Source organism: Delphinus delphis, chromosome 13 (assembly GCF_949987515.2).
Source record: "Delphinus delphis chromosome 13, mDelDel1.2, whole genome shotgun sequence".
Lineage (NCBI taxonomy): Eukaryota > Metazoa > Chordata > Mammalia > Artiodactyla > Delphinidae > Delphinus > Delphinus delphis.
Window position 1 is genome coordinate 49,513,009 of NC_082695.1, and position 27,524 is coordinate 49,540,532.

Here is a 27,524-nt window from a genome sequence, read left to right on the forward strand (position 1 = left end):
GCCTAAGCGCCAAAAGTAAAACGTGGAATTTTCATCCTGAAAGTGATAGGGAGCCATTGAAGACTTTTGGAAAAGAAGGGAGAAAAGGTAGATGTCGTGTCGATACGTCAGAAGCACGGAGAGGAGCATCAGGAAGCAAGGAAACCCCTCCGGAGTCTCTCAAGCCAGGCATAACGTCCACAGTAGGGGTGTCAGAAGTGGGAGGGGCCTAAATGCCACATTGTGAAATGAACAGGTAAGTGACCGAATCAGAGAGATGGGGAGGAAGGGTGGGCAAAAAGCTGAGGATTCAAAACTGATTGCTGGATTTGAGTCTGTTCAAGCAGGAGATGCGGAAAGAGAGGGAGCCAAGTAGGGGAGAATCTTCCTCGTTAAATGCACTGTGAATTGTCCAAACCAATGGCGCCAACCTAATTTCTGCTTCTGCCTCTGGTCTGCTTCTTCAGTAAGTGAGAGAAGGCGGCGATGACTGTAGACATCACACCACATTTTTACGAGGTACTTCTGGAAACCTGAGTGGAGATTTGATTTTTTGAGTTGCTCTCATGACAGCTGTCCATCAGGAAAACTGGCTCGTCAGTACACAGGCCTATTCTTTGCTGCTGACGTTTCTGTCACTACCGCACGGGGTCAGGTGTGTTCTCCCTCCTTCCCTGGAAATATTGGGCAGCTTTGAAGAAAAATTGGTGTCACCCGAAACCCTTCACCAACATCTGTCCTCTCCTTTCCTTGTGCTGTGGTGAGTCAGGAACTTCTGTGTGGCTTTCCCATCCCTCAGGGCTCCAGGTATGAAAAAGAACAGGTTCCCTCTATTTGTAAATTCCCAAGCCAGCTTGGGGTGTGGCTGGACATAGGGCAGGATTCCTCTCAGGGATACTCACCAACCTCTACCTCAATTGTCTCCAACTAGTCATGGAGTCCTATGACTGATGGCATGAACTTTAGGTTCTGAGTCATTCAAGGATCTTAAGCCTTTCATCATTGTAAATCAAACTTCTGAGGCTCACTAATGTCTTCAGCTTATCCTATTTGCCGTGGGATTAAAAGTCTATTTTGAAAATTAGTGCTTCAGCCCTGATTCTTTTCTTCCCTGGAATTCCTGCTGTAACAACCCCATGCTGAAGAAATAGGGAGAAGAAGGTGAAGCAGGGTGTGTGTGGCAGAATGCATTTCCCAAAGCTGGCTGCCACAGTACATCCACATGTTTCCCTTACAGTGTAATGTTGATATTCCTCCCACTGAGCATATCAATGAAGTCAATATCCCTTCCTCTTGAATCTTTTTTTTTTTTTTTTTTTTTTTTTGCGGTACGCGGGCCTCTCACTGTTGTGACCTCTCCCGTTGCAGAGCACAGGCTCCAGATGCGCAGGCTTAGCGACCATGGCTCACGGGCCTAGCCACTCTGCGGCATGTGGGATCTTCCCGGACTGGGGCACGAACCCGTGTCCCCGGCATCGGCAGGCGGACTCTCAACCACTGCACCACCAGGGAAGCCCCCTCTTGAATCTTGATGGACTTCAGTGGTTGCCTTGACCAGCAAAGTATGACAGAAGTTATGGTCTGTGACTTCTAAGACTAGATTTAAAACTGCCATGCACTTCTGCCCTCTCTTTAGGGATCAGAGTGCTGGGAACCCAGCCACCATGCTGTGAGGGAGCCCAGGCCACAAGGAGTGGTCTGTGTAGGTGTTCTGCCAGAGCCCCAGCTGAGGTCCCAACCAAAAGGCAACATTAACCACCAGTTGTGAGACTGAAGAAGCATTAAGATGACTTCAGTAGTCAGCCACCTTCTAATTACAATTGTGTGAGAGATAAGTGACAACCACCTAGCTGAGCCCAGTCAGCCTCCAGAATAACAAGAGATAACAAAATGATTGCTGTTACAAATTGGAAAAGAAGAACTAGAACTGTCACTGTTTGCAGATGACATGATACTATACATAGAGAATCCTAAAGATGCCACCAGAAAACTGCTAGAGCTAATCAATGAATTTGGTAAAGTTGCAGGATACAAAATTAATGCACAGAAATCTCTTGCATTCCTATACACTAATAACAAAAGATCAGAAAGAGAAATTAGGGAAACAATCCCATTCACCATTGCAACAAAAAGAATAAAATACCTAAGAATAAACCTACCTAAGGAGGTAAAAGACCTATACTCAGAAAACTATAAGACACTGATGAAAGAAATCAAAGATGACACAAACAGATAGAGAGATATACCATGTTCTTGAATTGGAAGAATCAATACTGTGAAAATGACTATACTACCCAAAGCAATCTACAGATTCAATGCAACCCCTATCAAATTATCAATGGCATTTTTTACAGAACTAGAACAAAAAATCTTAAAATTTGTATGGAGACACAAAAAGCCCCTGAATAGCCAAAGCAGTCTTGAGGGAAAAAACCTGAGCTGGAGGAATCAGACTCCCTGACTTCAGACTATACTACAAAGCTACTTTAATCAAGACAATATGGTACTGGCATAAAAACAGAAATATAGATCAATGGAACAGGATAGAAAGCCCAGGGATAAACCCATGCACCTATGGTCAACTAATCTATGACAAAGGAGGGAAGGATATACAATGGAGAAAAGACAGTCTCTTCAATAAGTGGTGCTGGGAAAACTGGACAGCTACATGTAAAAGAATGAAATTAGAACACTCCATAACACCATACACAAAAATAAACTCAAAATAGATTCGAGACCTAAATGTAAGGCCAGACACTATAAAACTCTTCAAGGAAAACATAGGAAGAACACTCTGACATAAATCACAGCAAGACCTTTTTTGATCCACCTCCTAGAGTAATGGAAATAAAAACAAAAATAAACAAATGGGACCTAATGAAACTTCAAAGCTTTTGTACAGCAAAGGAAACCATAAACAAGATGAAAAGACAACCCTCAGAATGGGAGAAAATATTTGCAAGTGAATCAGTGGACAAAGGATTAATCTCAAAAATATATAAACAGTTCAAGCAGCTCAATATTAAAAGAACAAACAACCCAATCAAAAAATGGGCAGGAGGGCTTCCCTGGTGGCGCGGTGGTTGGGAGTCCGCCTGCCAATGCAGGGAACATGGGTTCGTGCCCCTGTCTGGAAGGATCCCACATGCTGTGGAGTGGCTGGGCCAGTGGGCCATGCCCGCTGAGCCTGCACGTCCAGAGCCTGTGCTCCACGGCGGGAGAGGCCACAACTGTGAGAGGCCCGTGTATCACAAAAAAAAAAAAAAAAAAATTGGGCAGGAGACCTAAATACACATTTCTCCAAAGACATACAGATGACCAAGAAGCACATGAAAAGCTGCTCAACATCACTAATTATTAGAGAAATGAAAATCAAAACTACAATGAGGTATCACCTCACACCAGTTAGAATGATCATCATCAGAAAATCTACAAACAACAAATGCTGGAGAGGGTGTGGAGAAAAGGGAACCCTCTTGCACTGTTGGTGGGAATGTAAATTGATACAGTCACTATGGAGAACAGTATGGAGGTTCCTTAAAAAACTAATAGAATTACCATATGACCCAGCAATCCCACTACTGGGCATATACCCTGAGAAAACCATAATTCAAAAAGACACATGCACCCCAATGTTCATTGCAGCACTATTTACAGTAGCCAGGTCATGGAAGCAATCTAAATGCTCAACGACAGATGAATGGATAAAGAAGATGTGGTACATATATACAATGGAATATTACTCAGCCATGAAAACAAACAAAATTGGGTCATTTGTAGAGACGTGGATGGATCTAGAAACTGTCATACAGAGTGAAGTAAGTCAGAAAGAGAAAAACAAATATCGTATATTAACACATATATGTGGAACCTAGAAAAACGGTACAGATGAACTGGTTCGCAGGGCAGAAATAGAGACACAGATGTAGAGAACAAATGTATGGACACCAACGGGGGAAAGTGGCTGGGAGGTTGGTGGTGGTGGGATGAATTGGGAGATTGGGATTGACATATATAAAGTAATATGTATAAAATAGATACCTAATAAGAACCTGCTGTATAAAAAGTAAATAAAATAAAATTCAAAAAAAAATTATGGCCCCAGTGCACAAAGTGGGAACCTAGCTTTATATCTCAAAATATTACTTTGTAAATCTTAGTACCCCCATTACGGATGAAGAAACTGAGGCTGGGAGAAGTAATTGTCCAAGGTTACTCAACTTGTTAAGAACCAGCGTCTGATTTCAAATCCAAGTCTGTATGGATCCAAACCATGACCTCTTTTCACTTCTCTTCTGTGAAAAATATAGTAAATGTACAATTTGTACTACACTTTATGTTCTAATTGAGATATCGTTGACATAACATACTAGTTTCAGGTGTACAGCACAGCAATTCAATATTTGTATACATTGTGACATGATCACCACAGTAAGTCTAGTTAACATCCGTCACCACACAGTTCCAAATATTTTTCTTGTGATGAGAACTTTTAAGATGTACTCTCTTAGCAACTTTCAAATATACGATACAGTATTATTAACTATAGGCACCGTGCTGTACATTACATCCCCAGCACTTACTTATTTTGTAACTGGAAGTTTGTACCTTTTGGCCCCCTTCACCCATTAAACCCACCCCTCACCCCCCACCTCTGGCAACCACCAATCTGTTCTTTGTGTCTATGAGTTTGAATTTGTCGTTTTGTTGGGGGGGCAGTTTCCACGTATAATTGAGATTATATGGAATTTGTCTTTCTCTGTCTGACTTATTTCACTTAGCATAATGCCCACAAGGTCCATCTGTTTTGTTGCAAATGGCAAGGTTTCCTTCTTCACTATGGCTGAATAATATTTGTGTGTGCGCGCGTGTGTGTGTGCGCGTGTGTGTGTGCGCGCGCGCACGTGCACGCACACACACATGCTCATGCGAGCCAGTTTTCTTTATCCATTCATCTGTTGATGAGCACTCAGGTTGCTTCCATGTTTTGGCTACTGTAAATAATGCTGCTGTAAATATGGAGGTGCACATATCTTTTCGAGTTAGTGTTTTTGTTTCCTTCAGGTAAATACCCAGAGTGTAATTGCTAGATCATATGGTGATTCTATTTTTAATTTTTTGAGGAAACTCCGTACTGTTTTCCATCGTGGCTGCACCAGTCTTACTTTCCCTCCAACGGTGCGTGAGCATTCCCTTTTCTCCAGTCTCACCAACGCTTATTTTTTTATAATAGCCGTTCTAACAGGTGTGAGGTGATATCTCACTGTGATTTTGATTTGCATTTCCCTGATGATTAGTGATATTGAGCAGCTTTTCATGTACCTGTTGGTCATCTGGATGTCTTCTTTGGAAAAATGTCTATTCAGATCCTCTGCCCATTTTTAAAAAACCATGTTGCTGGTTTCTTTTTCCCATTGAGTTGTATGAGTTCCCTATATATTTTGGTTATTAACCCCTATCAGATGTATGATTTGCAAGTATTTTCTCCCATTTGGTAGGTTGCCTTTTCATTTTGTGGATGGCTTCCTCTCCTGTGCAGAAGTTTTTTAGTTTGATGCAGTCCCACTTATTTGTGCTTTTGTTACCTTTGTTTTCGGAGTCAAATTCAAAAAATCACCACCAAGACTGATGTCAAGGAGCTTACTAACTATGTTTTCTTCTGAGAGTTTTATAGTTTCAGGTCTTATGTTCAAGTCTTTAATCCATTTCTTTAAATTAATTGATTAATTAATTTTGTGTGTGTATGTTTGTGCCTGCATTGGGTCTTGGTTACTGCACGCGGGCTTTCTCTAGTTGCGGTGAGTGGTGGCTACTCTTCGTTGAGGTGCACAGTCTTGTCACTGTGGTGGCTTCTCTTGCTGCAGAGCATGGGCTCTAGGCACGTGGGCTTCAGTAGTTGTGGCTCGCGGTCTCTAGAGCACAGGCTCAGTAGTTGTAGCGCACAGGCTTATTTGCTCCGTGGCATGTGGGATCTTCCCATATCCCCTGCATTGGCAGGCGGATTCTTAACCACTGAGCCACCAGGGAAGTCCCTTTAAACCATTTTAAGTTAACTTTTGTTTATAGCATAAGATAGTGGTCCAGTTTCATTCTCTTGCGTGTGGCTGTCCAGTTTTCCCAACACCATTTATTGAAGAGAGTGTCTTTCCCTATTGTGTATTCTTGGCTCCCTTGCATAAATTAATTGACCATGTATTTATGGGTTTATTTCTGGACTATATATTCTGTTCCACTGATCTTTGAATCTGTTTTTATGCCAATACCATACTGTCTTGATTACTATAGCTTTGTAATCTTGTTTGAAATTGGGGCACGTACCTCCAGCTTTGTTCCTCTTTCTCAAGCTGCTTTGGTTATTTGGGATTTTTTGTGGTTTCATACAAATTTTAGGATTGTTTATTTATTTCTGGGAAAAGTGCCATTGGTAGTTTGATAGGGATTACATTGCATCTGCAGATTGCTTTGGATAATATGGACGTTTTAACAATATTCTTCCAATCCACGAGCGTGGAATATCTTTACATTTATTTGCGTATTCTTTAATTCTTTCAATTTCTTTCATCACACTTTCCAATGTACACGTCTTTCACCTACTTTGTTAGATTTATTCCTTTATTATTTTTAATGCAATTGTAGTGGGATTGTTTTCTTAACGGTTCACTATTAGTGCGTAAAAATGCCACAGGTTTTTGTATATTGGTTTTGTATCCTGCAACTTTACTGCATTTATTAGTTCTAACAGTTTTTTGGTGGAGTCTTTGGGGTTTTCTATGTACTATATCATGCTATCTGCAAATAGTGACAGTTTTACTTCTTCCTTTCTGATTTGGATGCCTGTTATTTATTTTTATTGCCTAACGGTATACTATATTAATTCTAAAGTGGTATCTTCAGTAAGGAAGATACCGTCTCCCACATCCCACCTCGAAAACACACCTACTGCAGTTCTAATTTTTTTTAATCCTAGAGAAATATTCAGTGGCCTGGCTTGGGTCACAGACCTAACCTTGAACCAATCTTTAGGTCTGGGAGGATGGAATATTATAATTGGCAAGCTTTACTAGAATCACAAGGTTTGAAGGAATAGTTCCCAGAAGAAGGAGGGGAAGACAAAAATAATAGAAATGCACTAGACATGCTTTTTGCACTACATGCCATTATGTCTCATTCATATTGATTCCATTGCTGCCTCTTTGAAGGCTTATGACATCCTCATTGAAGAGACTGGAGATGGGCCTTTGGGGGAGGGTATGAAAGGCAGGCTGTGTGAGGAGTTAATCCCAAGAATTGATCTCGCTCTCTCAGCTGACTGTTAACTCATCGTGGTTCCCTATATGTTAAGATCCCTTTGGATTTCCTAGGAGTCTGATTCCTTCACATAGAAATTAAGTGGAAGCTACTTGAAGGTAAGCCTTCATGCTTTTATGTGCTATACTCTGTAGTTGGACCCCTCATGCTCATGCCCTATAGCGAGTGTGAATTGAGAAAAGACACTTGGCATTATAAGCTCTTGAGTAAACAAAACGTAAGTGCTAATTAAAACATTTCTTATGGAGACTTAGATCTTAATTCATGATTTCCAGTTGCATTCTCTCCCTCTCTTTTTTAATGAAGTAAGCTTTTTTAATTTTCTTTTTAAAAATTTTATTTGGATGAGGTCAGAAATTGGGGAATTTCTCTTCCATTACTCACACTGCTTCCCAGCTGCTGGCCTCATGTTCACTTGACACGCTGTTGAGGAGCCACCCGTGAGCCGTAGTTCTGCCCCCCACACACCAGCCTTGTCAGAGAAGCCCCAGGCTCAGGAACACCCTCCCTCCCAGTGTCCCTGCCATGGGTGGCCTAGGTCCTGAGTAGCTCTGAAACTCTAGAGGCCACTGGTACCTGTTAGAACTCCTGTCTTCCCATCCCTCCACCTTGGCTTTGAATTTATATTAAGGAGTCTCTTTACTCAGTTGGTACTTTTTAATATCAAAATCAGAAATAAAGTCCAGTGGGCTAGTTAACTTTTGATAGCCCTAAAGAAATTGTCTCTTGAAAGCTTGTGAGGCTTCTGGAAGATAATTTACTTGTTGATGGTAACATTTGCCCCTTCCTTTCCTTTGCCCCTCAACCGAGCCCAAGGTGCCTTTTATTCTTTCTCAGTTGTCCTACCCAGCCCGTTCATCAAGACCTGTTTTGTTTAAACGTGGAAATAAAATAGGGGAAGGAGGTAAAGGAATTTCATGAACTTGGGCATGGACACATTTCGGTAAGAACGTTCGACTAGGCATGTCTAGCGTTGGAGGGTTGAATTGTCACAGTCTTAGCATAGTGAAAATGAAAGCAGATTTCAGCTTTGAAAACAAATACCAAAAAATGCCTGTGGTCTCCTCTCCCCTCCAGAAGATATCAAAGAAATGTATATTGATGGTTGAGGCTTACTCAGAAAAAGAAAATAGTTAATCGCTATAAATAAGGGTAAGAAAATTAATTTTCCCTACTAATCACATATACCGTTAACCCCCAGTTGTGGTATCTCCTCCTCCCTCCCTCTCCCTTAACCATAACTTTTTTTTTAGTATCTTTTATTTTATTACTTATTTATTTATTTTGACTATGTTGGGTTTTCGTTGCTGTGGGCGGGCTTTCTCTAGTTGCGGCAAGCGAGGGCTGCTCTTCGTTGCGGTGCGCGGGTTTCTCATTGCGGTGGCTTCTCTAGTTGCAGAGCACGGGTACTAGGTGCGCAGGCTCAGTAGCTGTGGCACACGGGCTTAGTTGCTCCGCGGCATGTGGGATCTTCCTGGACCAGGGCTCGAACCCGTGTCCCCGCGTTAGCGGGCAGATTCTTAACCACTGCGCCACCAGGGAAGCCCTCCTTAACCATAATTTACAACTCCTATCCTTCCAGTCTCCATCCCTTACTGCCATGAATACTGCTCTCTTATCCTACCTCTCATTCCCACCCACCTTATTCTCTCGTTCGCCACCCTTTTCCTGGCGTTACTTCCTCGCTCCCTAGACTGAATTGCCTTCCGGGCAGCGGTCTACCTTCTCTTGCTTCCATGTCCTAACGTCTCAACCCTGCTGCTCCCCAGCCCTAGATTCTGCATTCTTGCACCCAGGTTTTATCAGACCCTAGTGGAAGGCAGCCTGAGCTAGTGAACAAGGATGACAGCTTTGATGCCTGGCGGGTGTGTTCACGCCCAGCTTTGCCACTTCCTGGCTGATGAACTGGCTAAGTTATTTAACTAGCTGCCTCCTCTGACAAACAGGACTTAAAATCCCCCTTTCCTCATAAGTTTCTGTGAGGATTAAAAATACCTACCCAATTGAAACACAGCACTTGGTCCCTAAAAAGTACCCAGTAAATATTAGGTGTTGTTGTTATCGTTGTCTTTGTTGCTGGAGAGGATTCTGCATCTGGACCAATAGATACTGTGAAGCCTGCTGCAGAGTGATGGCTCCTAACTTTGGTTTTAAGCCAAAGTCCTCACAATGGCCGTTCAAAGCCCTGTACATTCTGGTCACTGCAATCTTTTCTACCCTCACCTCCTACAACCACCCTCCTACCCAACAACACACACATCACACACTCAAGTATAAGATTCACGAGGGCAGAGAATTTTGCCTGTTTTGCTCATTTCTGGCTCTCCAGCACCCGTTATTCCTAGCATGTAGTAGGTGTTCAGTAAATGCGTGTTGAGTGAATGACTGAGCCCCAGTACAAATATCATGGCCTTGGTGAAGCTTTTCCTGTCTCTCCAGTCATGGTTGCTTTCTTTTCTATATTCCTGTGCTACTTAATACATTCTTCAATTATAACATTTATCACATTGTATTTTAATGGAAAACATATTTAAACTTCTTCAGTTTAACAAGATGGTATAATTCAGAAGCACATTTTTACTTAATAGAGTGAAACCTTAAATTGCACAGATTTGATTGGTTACAGAAATCATAATGTTCTGCAAGTTTGTGAATTGCGTTCCCATCATGTTCTGTGAGTTATTCCACAAAATTAAGTCCAACCTCGAGAAAATCCAAGAAAAAGCGAATTAGAAAGCAAATTCCAACACACAGAGAAATCTTCCCTTAAGCAATGGCACGTTCTATATTTTGACATTACAGAAACCTTGCTTTTTTACTAGCAAATAGGAAGGAGGCTTGCAAAACTCTGCCTTGTGGACATATCGGCCTAGCTATAATTGTGGCTGATAAATAATCTTCAAATACAAGTAATCTCAAAAGTCAATCCTGGAAGAGTCCACCTGCTCAGGTTGGTTTTGAAGGAGGGCATTCTTCATCTGGGGGAAAACATTTACCAATTTTTCCTAAATAAAACGCTATTACTAAAAGCCAGGAGGCATATACATATTATAGAATTCTCATCAGATCTAAAGAAAGAACTAATAAAATCTTCTATGCCTCAGGGTGAAAGTAGCGAGCAAGGACCACTCTCAAGTACATCTCTATGCCACCGATGCGATTTCAGAGCCAACGCCGCTGGCTGGCCAATCATGTATTTATTCACTGCTGTCATTTTGGGTGTGGAGCATATTTTAAGCCACTGATTGATAACCTGTCCCTGCCATTCCCTGCTGGAAAATACCAAGACATATGCATGGGAAAATTGCTTGTCCCAGGGCAGCAGTGGTGACTGCTAAGTGGAATCTTCTGTCTGCATTCAGAGGCGATAACAATCTAAGGAAGCTCCCCTCCCTCCATCTAAGGTGGTGTGACAGCTGTGAATGCCTTTGACAGCAGTGATTATCAGCTTCAGTGAACACATTTTAACTTGGAAAAGGCATTCGTGAGGAGCAGGTACTGCTGGGATGGAATCAGGATTAGCATCCATTCCTGGCTGATGATTTCACATCTTCTCTACTGTTGTATTTTGGATTTCTCAAATCCAACGCAATGCAAAATCCCTGTTTTAGACAAACCTCACATGTTGGAGAAATAGACAATGATTTCTGCCAGGATGCAATTATCGGTGCTCTCTGGCCTAAACCTCAAGAGAAACAGGACTGTGCTATAACCTAGGAACTTGGAAAATTAAAATCTGGGTTGGTGCCCAGTTCCATCTTCCTTGATTGTGCCTGTGGACTGGGACGGCGGCTGGTTTCCTTTTTCGCTCGTTGCTCTGGCTCTGGGTCTGCCTTAATAATCCTGCTCTCCAAACACACATTGTAAATATTCGTTTGACTTTTGGGGGGAAGGGTGGGTCTTGACCCCATAGAAGGGGACACACCTGGTGCCTAACAAGTGCTCGTTAATGAACATATTGGCTCCTCCAATACTGCCGAGAGCTTTTTAGTGCAAATACTTGTTGATGCTAGTTAGTTGCTGACAATATATACATGACCTGTAATTTAATGTCACCTCATTCCTTCAGTATATTTGTTAGGTCAGAATACTAGTGATCTTGCTAAGAATTACAGTTTCCCTACTTGTTGAAGATTTCTTTATTTTCTTCAGTAATCACTGATGGGTCTGATCTGAAATTCAATCTCTTAAAAATACCTTTGAGAGCACCTTATCAAATCCAGTCAACACTTCTGTGCCCTCATCTGTTTTTTGTTTGTTTTTTTGGGCGCTCCTCGCAGCATGCAGGATCTTAGTTCCCCAACCAGGGATTGAACCCGTGCCCCCTGCAGTGGAAGCGTGGAGCCCTAACCACGGGACCGCCAGGGAAGTCCCATTCTCTGCCCTTATCTGATTCAAACACATCTGGCCCAAGAGACACCTCCCTCCTCTCTGATACTCACTTCTCCCCTGGGCCCAGTGAAACCACTCCCTCTCGTGACTGGCCCCATCGAGCCAAATCCTTTGCCGTCTCTTTGCAGGCTTCTTTTTTATCACTCAGCTTTTAGAGAGTTCCATCCCAGGCCTTCTCTTTCTCCTTGAGTGAGGGCATCCACACCCTCAGCTTCAATGATCAGCCATGAGACAATTTCCTCCAAATCATATGTATCTCCAAGTGAAACATATACGTTCAAAGACCCACATGTTCCCTTATTCAACAAATACTTAACGAACACCCACTGCATGTGAAGCCTGGTGACCAATCATTGTCACCACTAGGATGTCCTATAGGTACTTCTCTATGTCCAAAACATGCTATGAGAATCTCTCTTCCAGAAGGACAATTCAATCTGTATTTCCCATCTTTTTTTGTGTGTGTGTGGTACGTGGGCCTCTCACTGTTGTGGCCTCTCCCGCTGCGGAGCACAGGCTCCGGACGCACAGGCTCAGCGGCCATGGCTCATGGGCCCAGCCGCTCCACAACATGTGGGATCTTCCCGGACCAGGGCACGAACCCGTGTCCCCTGCATCAGCAGGCGGACTCTCAACCACTGTGCCACCAGGGAAGCCCATGTATTTCCCATCCTGATGAATGATATCGTTATCCCCTTGGTCACCCAAGCCACAAACTTAGGATTCACTTGAAATATCTTTCTCCTTCACTGCCCACCCTTAATCCCCATCAACATCGTGCCCACATCCATTTAGTCCAACAAATCATAGCAGTTATTCCCTCTGAATATCTCAGATCTGTGCTTGCTCCTACAACCCCTTGGCTCCTGTCTAAGTTTAGGCCTTCATCCCTGTTTGATGCATTTTGATCTCCAACATGGGACTTCCTGTGTGGCGCAGTGGTTAAGAATCCACCTGCCAGCGTGGGGGACGCAGATTCGAGCCCTGGTCTGGGAAGATCCCACATGCCGCGGAGCAACTAGGCCCGTGCGCCACAACTACTGAGCCTGCTCTCTAGACCCCGAGAGCCACAACTACTGAGTCCACGTGACACAGCTACTGAAGCCCATGCACCTAGAGCCCGTACTCCACAACAAGAGAAGCCACCACAATGAGAAGTCCACGCACCGCAATGAAGAGTGGCCCCCGCTCGCTGCAGCTGGAGAGGGCCTGTGCGCAGCAAGCAACGAAGACCCAACGAAGCCAAAAATAAACAAACAAACAAATAAATACTCCAACATGTCTTCTATGCTACTGCAGCATCAGACCTTCTTGATATGCAAATTTCACCGTGAATTTCCCTTCCTAAAGCACTTCATGGTTCCAAAACACCTTCAGAGTGAAGGTCAAGCTTCATAGCTTGGCCACAGCCCCTCCTGCACCTGGTCCTGGCCCTGTCCTCTGCCATCGTGCATTCTGTTTTCCATCCATACTAAACAACTTGCTGTCTCCCAGGGATATCACACCCTTTCGTACCTCTGTACCTAAGTATATCTGCTTGAGAAGCCCTTTGTCTCCCCTCTACACTACTGTTCCTCTTTTAAATGACAGTAGAGCCTAGTGGAGAAGCGTGTCAACTTTGGGGCCAAGACATCCTGGACAAGTTGCTTTTGCTCTTTGAGCCTCAATTTCATCATTAGGGTCATTGTAAGAATCAAATCAGATATTTGTTGAATCAGTGAATTATGTATTCATGTAGTGCCTACTACCTACCAGCCCTTATGCTGAGAACCAAAGATAATAGCAGTGGGCAAAGCAGTGGAAGCCCCTCCCTAAGGGATCTTGTATTCTGTTTAGCACAGAGAAAGTGAACAAAAAAGGTTATAATTATTACTCACCCAAGGCTTAAGTAATAGCTCCTTGGGGAAACTTTTCAGACCTACGTCCCAGTTTCCATTCTGAATTAGGTGCTCATCTTCTATGGCTCTATATCACACTGTATGGTGCCGTTATCACAGCATCATGTTGTGTCATAATTGCCAACATTTTCCTCTTGCTCGTCTACAGCTCTGACTTCCTTGAGGACAGAGCCTGGGACTTTTCTTCTTATGTTACCAGCTTGTAGTACACAAGAAATCCAGCTATATGTGTCAAGTGAATGAGTGAATGAACATTTCAGAGTATGCTTAACTTATTGTTTAAAAATAGCATCTACCACTAAAGACCATTTGCTATAGGCCAGAGACTATGTCAGTTGCTTCAACTGTATTATGTAATTTAATCTTCACGGCAACACTATGAAACCAGCATTATTACACCTACTTCATAGATGAGGAAACTAAATCTTAGAGATGCAGAGTAACTTGCTAGGGTCACATAGCCCGCAGGTGGTGAAACCAGGCCAGGGACCCAAGTCTGCCTGATGCCAGAGCCCCAGCTTCTATCCATGATGCTTCGTAAGAGGAGCCATTTCTCTACGGGGCAGTTGGAGATGTAGGATGGTGATCTGGATATACTTTATTTTAGATACGTCTGTGTACATAAGACAAACCTTAACCTACAGTCAGATGTACACGAGACATTTTAGCTTATTTGTGTGTATGTGATCTGTGCGACTCTCTTGGCCCCGCTGAGGGGGACGGGAAATGAAAGGTTTTAAAAAGTTCACAGTATTACAGCCTCTTCCAGTTTAGACTGTCTTTGGAGCGCTCAATCTCTTGCGTGAATATTCAGTCTTTTAGATGTCCTCCTCTCTCCCTGGGTTCTCTGCTTAACTGTACCAAGCCACCGATTTTAGTGTGATGAGGCTGCACCTCGATTGGGGAGGAAGGTGTTGGGGAGACATTCTTTGAAAGCCATCTCTTCCCAGAGTCTCAAATGGGACTTCTGCCTCATTAGGCAAAAGAAATTCCCTTAGGCTGAGAACAAAGCCAAAACCTCTCTAACGTCTCCCTTCAGGGTCCCGGAGGTGGGAGATTCTGCTTTTTCCCACTTCCACCTGCTTCTTTCCAACCTTGGGGTTGGAAAGGGTACTCTCCCGGCCCTCTTCCTGCCTGTTTGGCGTTTCTCTCTGTCCTAGCATCCTCCTTCCCAAAGTGGAATGTGCCTTCCCCTTCTCCCCAGGGCTAAACTGGAGAATGGCTGCCAGGTAACCTGATTTATGGGGAGAGGAATGAAAACACATCTGTTTAATATTTTCAAATTATTACCCCTGTTACCCCTGCATCTCGGAGGGTAATCACAAGTCTCTGGGGGCTCTCTGGGTCCCTTTAGAGTGGTGTGGTTCAGAGCAGTCCTGGAGGAAGACTTACAAGGCTCTTAGGTACCTCCTCCACCTGCCTCACTACCCCTCCCCTTTCAGCCCATTCACCCAAATTCCTGGCCATAGGCCTCTTTTTCATGGACAGCCCAGAAACAGTGGGAGTATTCTCTCCACAAAATTAGTTGGTATAACCAATGATCTATATATACATTCAAATTCTGGCAAACATAGTCCCTAGGATAACACCAGTTATGTAACCTATTACTTAAATATGGGATCATGGAAAAGAAAGCTATTCAAAAGAGCCCCAAATGAGAGAATGTATGCGGAAAACATTAAATATTTGATTTGTAGACTGTGCCTTTTAACTTCAGACTGTTCCCAAAGAAAGGGGAAGCTTTTGTGAAGAGGAACAAATTAGTAAGGAAATTAACAGCCATGGGTCAAGTAACAGAAATAGTAAGAGGAAGTGTTGATCTTTGTAGCAGTAACTACACTCTCATGCCCCTTTAGCTCACTGTGCAATGTGAGGCTTGCTGTGTATCTCTTGTACTCAGATATTTGTCTGTTGTACCTTGTGAAGTCTTAGGTCAGAATTGGATCCTTATTGTATGAAAAAAAATTCTCATGGCAGTTGAGATATGGATGAAGGAATCAACTTGTGCACTGTGAATTCACTGGAGAAAGTAGAAAATAAAATTATTAAAATACAGTTCAAAAGGAGAATTCAGAATAGGAAAAAATGCCCCCTTATTTAAGATTATCATTACCATCTGGGTTGTAAACCATTTGACTCTAATTCTAGGAGCTTGATGCCAGAAATAACTTATTACCAGGGAAATATGCTGGAGAATTGTCAGGAATGACAAATTTTTTTACTTGTTTTAACATCTGTATCACAAAATGATAAAGCTGGTAAGCCATACAATGATGTGAAGGCATGAGCCTAGTACTTTCTGCGACATATATTTATGCTGTCTTTTACATTCCAATTCTCCTTCCTTTCCCACCCCACAAAGGGTCAGAGACCACTTTTGATAAGCAGAGAATCCTTCAAACTCCCTTCTTCTTTCTGAAGGAAAGCACTGGACACATCTGGAATCTGTTCAGAATTTATAATCTAATCCATACACTTTGCACAGTACTAGCAATTCTATTCACGGCTCTCTTTTCACAGTGGTCATGTTGAGAAGTACATAAAGTACTTGATTCTTACCTTGATCTATAACATTTATGAGTTCACATTAAACATAGACCACCACTGTCCAATCACATTGATAAAAGCATGTCATTTTGAAGTTCCAGTTCACTACTTCCTGGCTGTGTGACCTTGAGCATGTTGCTTAATCTCACTAGTTTACTCATCTTTAAAATAGGGATGGTAATAATAATAGTACCTGGCTCCTAGCCAATGTATTTGAAAGCTCCATTGCAATGATACAGAACAGCTTGAATGTTGAGAGCCTCCAAATACTAAATTGGATTTTCACGTGTTTAATTCAAAGGAAATAAAATACATGACAAGGATTTAATTATGTGTATCAGGAGACAGTATAAGAATTTGAATTGGGAGGTCGTGTGTAATCATGATGTTCTAAAATGGTGGTTATCTTTTTTTTTTTTTTTAACTCTGGGGATTCTTTTGTGCAGAAAATCTCTTAATTTGCAATCTTTGATCTTCTCATTATTAACGTAAAGGTATATTGATTAGAAGGAAATGCAGCTTCCTCTTAGCTTTTCAGGTTTGGGGCTACTTTCGGGGAGGCGGCTGCTGCTGTTTGGAGAATGGGGGAGGAACCTGGAAGTTTTAACCCCTTAGTCTGATATACTTTCTAGAAGGAGGCTACCAGGTCGTCTTATATTTTTCTGAAACCAGACGGAGTTTAATTTTCATGACACAAGAACTTGGTATCGAAGGAGTTAAAGGGTCTCCCACACCCCTCTGCCTGAATCGTTCTTTTGTGTACACAGCTGCAGTGGGAGCTCGGGTTGGAAAGGAAATGGTTAGAGGAAGAGCTGGTTTTCAGACCCAGGCGAGTCTGCGAGGGGGGCCGGGGGTGGCCTGGGGTTTTACATGCCAGATGTAGGCCTGCCCGGGTGCCTGCTTGGAGCCGCTGGCGTGGTCACGCCGGGGCCCAGCGCTAATCAAGACGAGGTGATGAGTTAGCGGGTTGCTATGGGGATGGGCCGGGCCACGTGACCAGGGTGCTGCTGCCGGCGCTTTGACGTCAGCAGCCGGGAGGGCGGGCCTCGAGAGGGCGGGGCGGGATCCGAAGAGGAGAAGGGAGCTGCGAGCAGCGAGCAGGCGGCAGGCGCGGTCTGCGCGAGGAGCAGGCGAGCGGGAAGGCGAGACGCAGCCACCTTCCTCACCAGCCAGCCCACAGCGGTTTGTTTCCATCCTCGGGAGTGCGCCAATGCCCGGGCCGACCCAAACCCTGTCCCCAAATGGCGAGAACAACAACGACATCATCCAGGATAACGGGACCATCATTCCTTTCCGGAAGCACACAGTGCGCGGGGAGCGTTCCTACAGGTAATGGGGCTGGCACGGGAGCGGCGCCGGGCGGGGGACCGCGGCGGGCGGGCGCGCGGAAGTCCGCCCGTTATATAATGGAGCAGACGCTGCCCCCGGACCCGGCTGCAGACGGGCGTTTGTAAAGGCGGTTGTGATTATTTGCTATCTGTTTCCATGTGTCATGTTGGGTGTGCACGGAGGCTTCCCGATTGCAGATGGAAAGCATTTTGTGAATAGGTTTGCTGCCTGCAAGGGGTCTCCCTCCATCTCTTTCCTTCCACATTGATTTAAAAATGCAAGCAATTTTCTCCCCCTCTCCAAAGGGAGACAGGCTGGAGCACTTCCTTTCCTCCTTCCTTTTTAGATTTTAAAGGAACCATGAGGTAGGCTGTGCCTGAAGACAGGGAACCAGGAGGATGGTGAGGAAAAGGTTTGCGCTTGCCCTGGTGTGCGTGTGTGCAGGAAAGATGGAATCCTCTAGATTAAGCTGCAGTCTGTGATGTTGAACCGCCAGATTGATGGAGCTTTGTAAGAATTCTGCTCGCTGATTGGTGCAAGGATTGACAGCAGAGGTCACGGTGTCAGACATTCATCAAAATTTTCTCCATAGAACCCAAGGTTTATTAGAAAGAGACTGGACTGCAATGGACCTGAAAAGAACTGGGTGCCGTTATGCATTTTCTTAGGAGTTTATGGCCTCCGCATGGGTGGGGGAGCCCGCCCTTCTTATTTACAGTAGGAAGGTAATTCCTGGTATTTTGCTGAGGTCTGATTTGAGGATGGGACTGATCTTGGTCATTGTGTTGTGAGCCTTTTGATTAATGAGGCAGCCTGTACGGTTGGCATCATTTTTACATTAGCATATCTGGCAATATGTTCTAGTAGATAAGCTCATTAAAATTGTTTGCATTGTTTGATAAGGATAACAATGTAATGGAGAATGCAGCTAGAGTCTAATGCAGCTCAAGGCCAGACTTTAAGGGAGACTGATAGCTTCGCTCATATTTCCTCTGAAGTTCTTTTGTACTGGGGTAGTTATTTTTAAATGTTACCTTGATAACCGCTAACAATGCTTTTGCTTTGAGGCAGAGCGCACATACCTCTGAAATGCATCCTCTCAGCGAGCAACAGGAAATAACTTTTTTTTTTTAATGCCTTCATCTAAACATTCAAATGGTATTATGGGCAGACTAGTCTGTGTGTGTGTAAATATTGCATATTTTAAAAATAGAGCCGAAAGTACCCCCACATCCTCTCTCTTTGACCAAAGAAATGCTATGAGCTGACTGAAAAAAAAAAAAATTATAAGCAATCTTTGCCCTGTCATCTCTGGCAGTTACATAAATAGTGGGAGTTAATTTTGGCTGTGCCCATGAGGTCACCAAAATCTCATGCCTATGGTTCCAAGTAATATGTTGACATGGCATCCTTAGAGATTCCAAGTGCTGGTTAAACCAAGCACTTAATATAAACCAAAATTGGTTAATATAAATTTGCTTAATATAAACCAAAATTGGTCCACAACCTCTGGGACTCTCCTTTTGGAGACCCATGAGACTGGAACTTTGGGTCCCTTCTCTCCTTTACTTCTCTCCACCTTTCTCTGGACATTCCAAAGCTTAAAGTAGAATTTAAAAACAAAAACAAAAACTCTGAGTTGCTTTTAAACCGCACTTATTTAAACTGCTCTTATAGGTGATAAATTTGAAGCCCATATTTCTTCAGTGATTTCACCTCTGGCACTTAGGTAGCAGTTGTTTTTAAGACAGAGTTCGAATTTTACCACATGGGCCGAACGAAGGCGGTTGCCTGGTTGGGTTTTATTAGTCATATGAGCGAACTTGCAATGGCAGTGGAAAAATCATTTGGTAGAAAGGTTAAATGCTACCTTTTGTTGATGAATTATTGCTTTAAAATAAAAATTTATTCACCTTTTAAATTCAGTCCAAGTTATTATTTCCATTTCCTGAACTATTTCCAGTTTGCTGTCTGAGTCCCTGTATGGTACCTGAAATTATGTGAAAAACAAAACTGAATTTGAATAAAGATCTGACTGAGCAAAATCTTAAGTCACTAAGAGCATCATCACCTTTGTATTTAATATAATAGGAGTATTGGATGCTATAGTGAGAGATGTCATAGGTTAAATGAAAGAAGACTCCAAAATTACATTTGTATCGTGTTATGTAAAGAGTGCACATGGAGACAGACACACTTGATATTTTCCTTGGTCTGTTTTTCTTTCAAAGTGGATGACCAACGTAGTATAACTACCACTTATTTTTTTGGAGGGGTGGAGGGGAAGGAAAAATGTGACACGTTTTTCTATCCAGGAAGTGTTCCATAATTATTTTGGCGTCCTGAGGCTGGAGTAATATTGCCATTTAATTGCTGAGGAAACTTGGAAGGCGATTTGAAAGCCAGAGGAGAGATTTAACCACATAAGTTTTACTTTGGCTGTAGGTTCATTTTGGCCCCCAACGATGAGGTGAGCTTGAGAGTTCTGTTGGAGTGCCACGGAGGGGCCTGAGTCAGCTGAGAGCCCTGGGAGTATCACAGGGAATTCTCTTTGTGGTTCCTTTACTGACTTCTAGGTAGGGCCGCAGCAGGTCCTTCAATCTTTGGCTTTATTTTCTACCTTTTCTTATTACATATAGACTCTCTCATCACATTCTTATAAAAGTTTTTGTGAAGTTAACTTCAAATATTTAAAACAAACACCATCTTAAGAGGTATGTAGATATAAGATGAGCGCAGTTATTACTGAAAGGGGACTCTTCCAGGTACTGCAGGACAAGAACACCCCTCACCTGGCTGGGAGCACAGGTGAGAGGAGAAGCAGACACCCAGAGAACAAGACTGTTCTTTCCAGCCCCATCTGGGGGCAAGTGGTCACTCTTCCCAGGAGGAGACATTATTGTCATAATATGTGCACGAGATTGTTTATAAATAAGGATCAAATATGGTTCACAACCCAGATATCTTGATCCAGGTATCTCTTGGTATAAACAGAACCCATTTTTACAGACTGAACTAGAGGGGGTGGTAAATCATTATTGAAACAGAGTGCACTTCGATTAGCAGAGCAAGTTTCCTTTAGAAAATTACCCTTCCATTAGCAATTTCAATTGAAAAGAGCAAGGGCAAAAATGGCTCAGCAGAGCTGACTGGACGTGTTTCCACGGCTCACGTCCACTCCTGTGTGATCGCCTTCTCAGGCCCAGCTTCCTCATTGCATTTATGAGCGATAGAAATCCATATATTTTAAGAGCTGCCTAAAAAATAAATGTGGTGTGGGCCATCTGAGGTGACTGTTTAATTCACAGAGCGAACAAGTCGAGCTCTTGCTCTGCTGGGAGGGGCGACTCTCTATAGCTCTGTTTCATGCAGATGCTCGTAGGAAATGAAATTTATTAACTGGCCCTCTGCCCACTGCATCTTTGTTTGCATACTCCAGGCTTTTAAGAATGAATGTATAAGTCCAGAGGACTGGTTCCACATGGGTGTTAGAACACGGAACTACAGTAGCATGTGTTTCTGAATACTTAAAAAAATAATAATAAATTACTTGGCCCCAGGCAATGGACTGTAAAGAAAAGCACAACGAAAACTTAAGCCTAAAACATTGGCTCTGACATCCAACTTTGCCAGTTTTGAAAAATGAACTTGTGGTAAGGAAAACAAAAAGAAATAATGTGTGTGTGTGTGCACACGCATGTGCACAAAAGATAGTTGTGAAAGCGTGTTCTGTTTAATAGAAGCTGTTGCAACACGCCTCACTTTAACCAGAATGTAGACTTCAGATCACATTCCCCTGAATAGGAGCTGCAGACAGCAGAAGTCTCCTTCATACGTCTCCATTATGTATATATTAGTATCATCTGGGTTTACTACTGTCATAGGAGGTTTTTGAAAAAGTGATTTTTGTCCTTTACATTTTTCTTAGTATTTTTAAAGGGTACTTGATGCTTTGATTATTAGGTGCCCAATTTTTGAACTTCTTTTCAGGGTCCTTTGTCAGGGCGTCTGCTAAGGGGATGGTCTTCCTGGTGCCCTTGGTGAGAGGCTCACCCCTGCTCAGCAGTGGTTGTCACTGGTCTTATCTCTTTACGGTACATTATCTTAGTAGAACAGTGGTTTGAGATGGTCCTCTGAATTTAGGAGGTTGATTTCCATACGCAGTATCTTTCCTGTATATACAGAGACCTCTTGAAGCTGCAATGAATAATCCCTTAGGTCAGCGGAGGGGGAAATATCAGGACTAATCTAAATATTCCGTTTGGCTTGGGGAATTAATTTGACAAACACTTGAGAGTCGTACTCTGGCCAAGCTCTCTGCCAGATGTGCCTTCAAGGACCTTGAGTTCTATTTCAAAGTCAGATGTGTGAGCTGTTCATTTTGTAACAGGTTTACTTTGTTGTGAATGTTTGGCTTGGTCTGATAGCAAAAGTGGATCGCGCTTCCTGAGCCCACAGTGACTCAAAGTAGAAAAAGACACCCTCCAGGCCAGTGTGCTGTAGGGAGCTAAGAGACACTGGTGGAGACCAACAATTTGGGTGAAAAGAGAGTGCAGACTTGAGAATCAGAATTTTCATGGGCCTGGCAAGGCACGTATTGGGCAGAAGCGGAGAGCAGGGCAGGAGCATTGGAAGGCAGGCAGGTGACCAGACTTGAAAATAGAAAGCCATTGAAAGCACATTAATTGGAAGACAACATAGTAAAAACAGAGGTGCGTGCTGGAATTGATCTCCCGTTTTGCAGTGAGAGTTGAAAGGAAAATGGAATCCTCCAGTGCCCCACCCTGCAGAGCCCAGAATTCCTAGCGAATACTTAGCTTGCTCTAGCAGAGAGAACTCTCCAGCTCTAGTGTAGGTAGATGTTCCTGGCTCAAGTCATCTTTCCCTCAGTAGAACCAATCAGGGCAACTTCTTCCCAGAACGGGTTTGGTACTTAGGTCAGATGGTGGCTTCTGTATTTACAGATGCCCGCTTCATAGTTACCGGGCTAAAGAGATGGCTGTTGTATAGAGTTTACACTATTTTGATCCTCCCAAACTCCCCAGGCTAATTCGAATTTTACTCACTTGAACCAGGACTGACTTAAAGCGTTATCTTGTTTTTTCTGAAGGAGCGGAAGGTGGTGATAGATGCATGGGATGGTCAAGTTGATGGCTGCTTTTAGTGATGGATGCTTTTGTGTAATGTATCTAGTAAAGGAAGTGTAACTAGAGCTCAGTCTTTGTCTTTTTTCTAGACCTCATTTGCTTCGGGCAGGTAAAATGTGCCCAAAGAGCCAGATTTGGGTTATGACGTGGAACAGAAGAGGAGTAGGGCAAGAGACTTGAAAATGAAGAGCACGCGTTATAGAGTGTGCATTGGCAGAAGTCTGTAAAACTTGGGATCTTGCGTATAGAATTGGTCCCGAGGTTTATAGCCAGTGCTTGTTACATCATCCGTAACATGACAGTGCTCTTCCTATGAGGCACACTGTTTTATTTTTCCTAGAAGTAGTGTTTATTTTTCTTTTATAACACATTAATTCTTTGTTCTTAAGAGAGCCTACCCTGGCAAAGCCCTGAAAGGTAATTTGTCAAAAATGCCAGCGGCATTGACATCTCAGGGCGTCGTTCTTGGGTTCACAGTTCTACTTTGGTTACAAACAGTAGTCTCCCCTCATGCAAGAGCCCGCCTGGGTCCGCGCAAGGTTTGCATTTGGTGCTCAGCAAATCAGGAGAAGGCGCAGCCACTAACATGGGCTCCTCTTCCCCCACCCCAGTCTACTTCCATTTTGTCATTTTGGAAAGCCAAAACGTGTTTTCAGGTTATTAATAATAAAATCTTTTAAATTTCCACTCTTTAAATAATTACACAATTATTGTTGTATTAAAATTTAAGCCAGGGCTTCCCTGGTGGCGCAGTGGTTGAGAGTCCGCCTGCCGATGCAGAGGACACGGGTTCGTGCCCCGGTCCGGGAAGATCCCACATGCTGTGGAGCGGCTGGGCCCGTGGGCCATGGCCGCTGAGCCTGCACATCCGGAGCCTGTGCTCCGCAACGGGAGAGGCCACAACAGTGAGAGGCCCGCATATTGCAAACAACAATAACAACAACAAAATTTAAGCGAGAATTCCGGCAGTCTAAGAATCTGTTCTTTCAGCAAACTTACGGGGTTCCTTCTGTACGCCAGGCTCCATGCCAGGCACTTGAATTCAGAGATAAATCGTGCAAAGCCCCTTCTTGAAAAGCCTCTAGTATTGGGGACAGCAGGCAGGAAGGCAGTGCTTGACGGAAGAAATCTGAGGTGAAGAGGTACCTCTGACCCCAAGAAAGTAATTCTGTGATTCTTGTGCTGATGCTCGGCCAGGGCAAAATTACCACTCCTGTAATTTTCAGAAGCTGTTAGAAATGGCGCATGTAAATAAAAGCTATGTTTGAGTGTGTGTGTTCCCTACCACGACCTCTGTGTATAAGTTTTTATACAGCCCCAAGGCACAGGTTTGAGCATTGTTGAGTGACCTACGTGGTGGGAAGGTAGTCACTTGGGGAAAAGTAAAAGGCTTATCTCTTTTGATCCGCCAAGTTTTATATTTGTACTGACCATCACTATGTTTAAAATAGTACAGTATTCTAACTTTTATGTAAAGAAAATTTATATATTCATATTTCCTTGATGTGCATGGAGAAACTGAAGGAATATAGACTAATCGCAGTGGAACTGTACAGACCGTCCCTGGGTACCTTTCTTTGTTTAACAAAAAAGCTTACGACTATGTAAATGCACTACCTAATCAATCAATGGTGTTTCATTTAACACCTTAGTAGCATTTTAAAAATTAAATGAGTTTTGATTTTTAACAGTGAGTTGTACATGCTGAAGTGTGTTGGGAAGCATCTCAAAATATCATGGACTTGTTGAAGTCACATGGATGATATTAAAGATTTGCCTAACGCAAGTACCGCCCTTTAAAACGTCGCAAATCACAGATGAAACGTGCTCGCACAGCATCCGCCCCTTGAGGTTTCACACATAGCAATGCATAGTCCATGTTTTGTTTCCTTTCCCCCAGAGGCCATCGGAGCGTGATCGGTATCGTTCTTTTTTTGTGATGCGGCCAGCCTGCTTAGTATGCAACAGGAATCTTGCACTAACTGCAAAATAATCTTCTGTGAGGATTCTTTGTCAGTATCCGCTTTGGGTGTTTCTCTGCTCATTTATTGAGCACCTGGTGTGTGTCAGGTATTGTGCAGGGGCCCTTAAAAATGTGAGATTGCGGGTTATGGCCATTTCTTAGCCACTCTGCTGCTGTCCTCTGCCCCAAGCCCCACCTCCCGCCCCCAGCTCTGAGTCTGACTCGCCCCCTTATGGAAGTTATTGAGCAATATCTGGCCTTGATGGGACCCCCCGCGGTCGTGCTAGACACCAGCTAGGAAACAGGCCATCTGCATTCACCAGCCCCTCCCCCGCCCGTCTGGGTGAAGGCTGAGTGGATCCCATGGAGACTGACCAATTAAGAAGAAACAATAGGAGAGCTTTGAATACATTATCCCAGCTATAGGGACCTGCTGCTCACCGGCGGCAGCCACGAAGTAGAAAGCTTGCGGGGCTCGTGAGCCAAGGTCTCTGCTAGAAAAGGAGTAAGCGGAAGAGGGAGTGATTGGTGGGTGCCGTGGGGTGGAGAGGGGAGCGCAGGATGAGGGCTTCTTGGGGTGGATGTGTCAGCCCCTCCCCTTCCCCCCTGGCTTCCCATCTCTTTCTGTTTCTGGGGGCCTAGTACATCTGTCCCTCCAGCACGTATTCTCCAGAGAGAAGGAAAAAGAGATGAGAGTCATCAGCCGCCTAGGCAGGGGGCTGAGGACAGGAAGGCATGGGGACCTGTAAGTCTTTCCAACACCCCTTAGAGGGGCTGGCAACACACAATAAACGGAAAAGCAGGTTTGGTGTTTGGGAAGCCGGTTTGTCTTTCCCTGGAATTTCTGACAGGCAGATAGCATTGTCATATCACCGACTTTAAGATGTCAGTGTGAACATGCATTGCAGGCTGTGTGATGAGTGTCACTGCTACCTCACCTCCCATTCAAAACTTAGTGTACCCCCCAGTAAGACCAACTGGGGCTCTCAAAGTCCCAGATTGCTGCTCAGAGAAGCAGGGAGCGGTAGCAGGCAAAGCTTGGTCTCTGGCCTGAGACACTCTGCCACCCCTTTCTAACCGTTTCATCCAGGGTGAATTTTTTAGCCTCTCTAAGCCTCATTTTCCTAATGTGCTAATGGAAATAATAATAGCATCAACCTCACAGTTCTTAATGAGGACTTAAATGAGATACGGAATATAAAGTATACCAAGCAGTGAATGGTGCAAAAGTAAATGCCTTTAAAAATGTTAGCTAGTACTGTTGCTTGTAATTTCAATGTACCCTTTTACCCTGTCTTTATAATTAGCTATGACCTTTGTGTCGTCGGTACGTGTTACAATACTTGGCACATAGCAGATGTTCATTAAAAGTTCAAATTCAGTCTGGGAAAAATTCAAACAAATTATACTGTGCTGTCCCCCACCTTACCAACTCTATTAAGAATTAATTTTACATACCGTAAACTGTATCCATTTAAAGTATATGATTCCATGAGTATTGGTGGTATGTATGCCTTTGAAGCCATCACTCCCAAAAGATTCCTGGTACCCTTTGCAGTTCATATGTCTTCTGTCCACAGCCCCAGGCAACCACTGCTCTGCTTTCTGTCCCTGTAAATTAGACTACATTTTATACAAATGGAATCATACAAATTGTACTCTTTAGTGTCTGACTTCTTTTACTCGGCGTAATGATTTTGAGATTCATCCACGTTGGGTTTACCAGCACATCATTACTTTTTGTGGCTGAGTAGTATTCCACTGTATGGCTATACCATATTTTATCATTTACCAGCTTGTGAACATTTGGGTTGATTACAGTTCTTGGCAATTATGAATAAAACTTCTATGAATATTCATGTATAAATCTTTGTGGAGCAAATGTTTTCATTTCTCTGAGGTAAATATCTAGGAGTGGAATGTTTGGGTAATATCATTGGTGTTTAAGAAACTTAAGAAACTGCAAATAGTTGTCCAATGTGGTTGTACCATTTCACATTTCTACCAGAAGCATAGGAGAGTTCCAGTGGCTTCACATCCTTGTCAGCACTTGGTATTGTCAGTGTTTTCAATTTGGCCATCCTTACAGATGCGTACAGGTATACTGTTGAGATTTTAAGTTATGTTTTTTTGATGATTAATGATGTTCGGTGTCTTTTATGTGTTTATTGGCCATTTGTGTATATTCTTTAGTGGAGTGTGTGTTCAGATGCTTTGCCTGTTTAAAAAAATTAGTTGGTTTATTGTTATAAGAGGATTATAAAAAGTATAACCTAGATACTATAATATAGTCTTGACTTAGATTTTAATGGGTTTGAGTCTTGTGTTTTTAACCTGAATATAATACCTCTCAAGAAAAAGAATAGTTTTTTCTACGTGTTCTTTATCCCCACTGCCTTTTCTAGCAATTAGGTCCAGCTCTTAGTAAATATATATTAAATGATTCTATTAAAAAAGACTGCAAAATAATAACAGGATCATTATATTAACTCAGGGAAAAACCACTAAATCCACTTAAAAAGTTATATTAAAGAGTTAAATTTTGGAGCTGTGTTTTCTTTGGGGCCTTGATAGATATGAGATGCTCTTTTAACTCTGTGGGGAAGAACCCTGTAATTCTGTAGATACTCTTTTCTTTCTATTGAGTGTTCCCTTAACGCTGTATGAAACTTTCTGCTATTGAATTTAAAAGGAAAATGTGTGTAGAAACGTTTTCTTCTTTAAAGAGAGCAAGGAGCCATTTTCATACTTTCGAAATTTTGCCCAGGATAATCAAAGCATTACATGCCTCCCCCGCCCTTTTTTTTTTTTTTTTTTTTTAAATCTTGCTCACTCCTTTTCATTCTGTCTAATCTGGCACTTCTGTTGTTGTTGCCAGTTTGGCTCCTGACTTCTCAAAACCCCTAAGGAGAAATTGCATCAAGTAGAGTTTAGAAACTGGGAAGCAAAAGCTCAGTAAGG

At 43.1% G+C, this 27,524-nt stretch overlaps 1 protein-coding gene across 4 annotated transcripts in view; it reads left to right on the forward strand.

Annotated features, from left to right (window-relative positions):
• The window catches only part of MAPRE2 (microtubule associated protein RP/EB family member 2), a 159,340-nt gene that overhangs the window by 44,028 nt on the left and 87,788 nt on the right, over positions 1-27,524 (forward strand). The window contains exon 1 of one of the 4 annotated variants that reach the window (XM_060028891.1): positions 17,187-17,453. The exons of 2 other annotated variants lie outside the window; for them this stretch is intronic. In XM_060028891.1, the coding sequence (XP_059884874.1) occupies positions 17,335-17,453 (119 nt within the window). In that variant the 5' untranslated portion in view covers positions 17,187-17,334. Of the gene's footprint in view, positions 1-17,186; positions 17,454-27,524 lie in introns of those variants that run through there. One more of the 4 variants, XM_060028894.2, reaches the window with a different exon arrangement.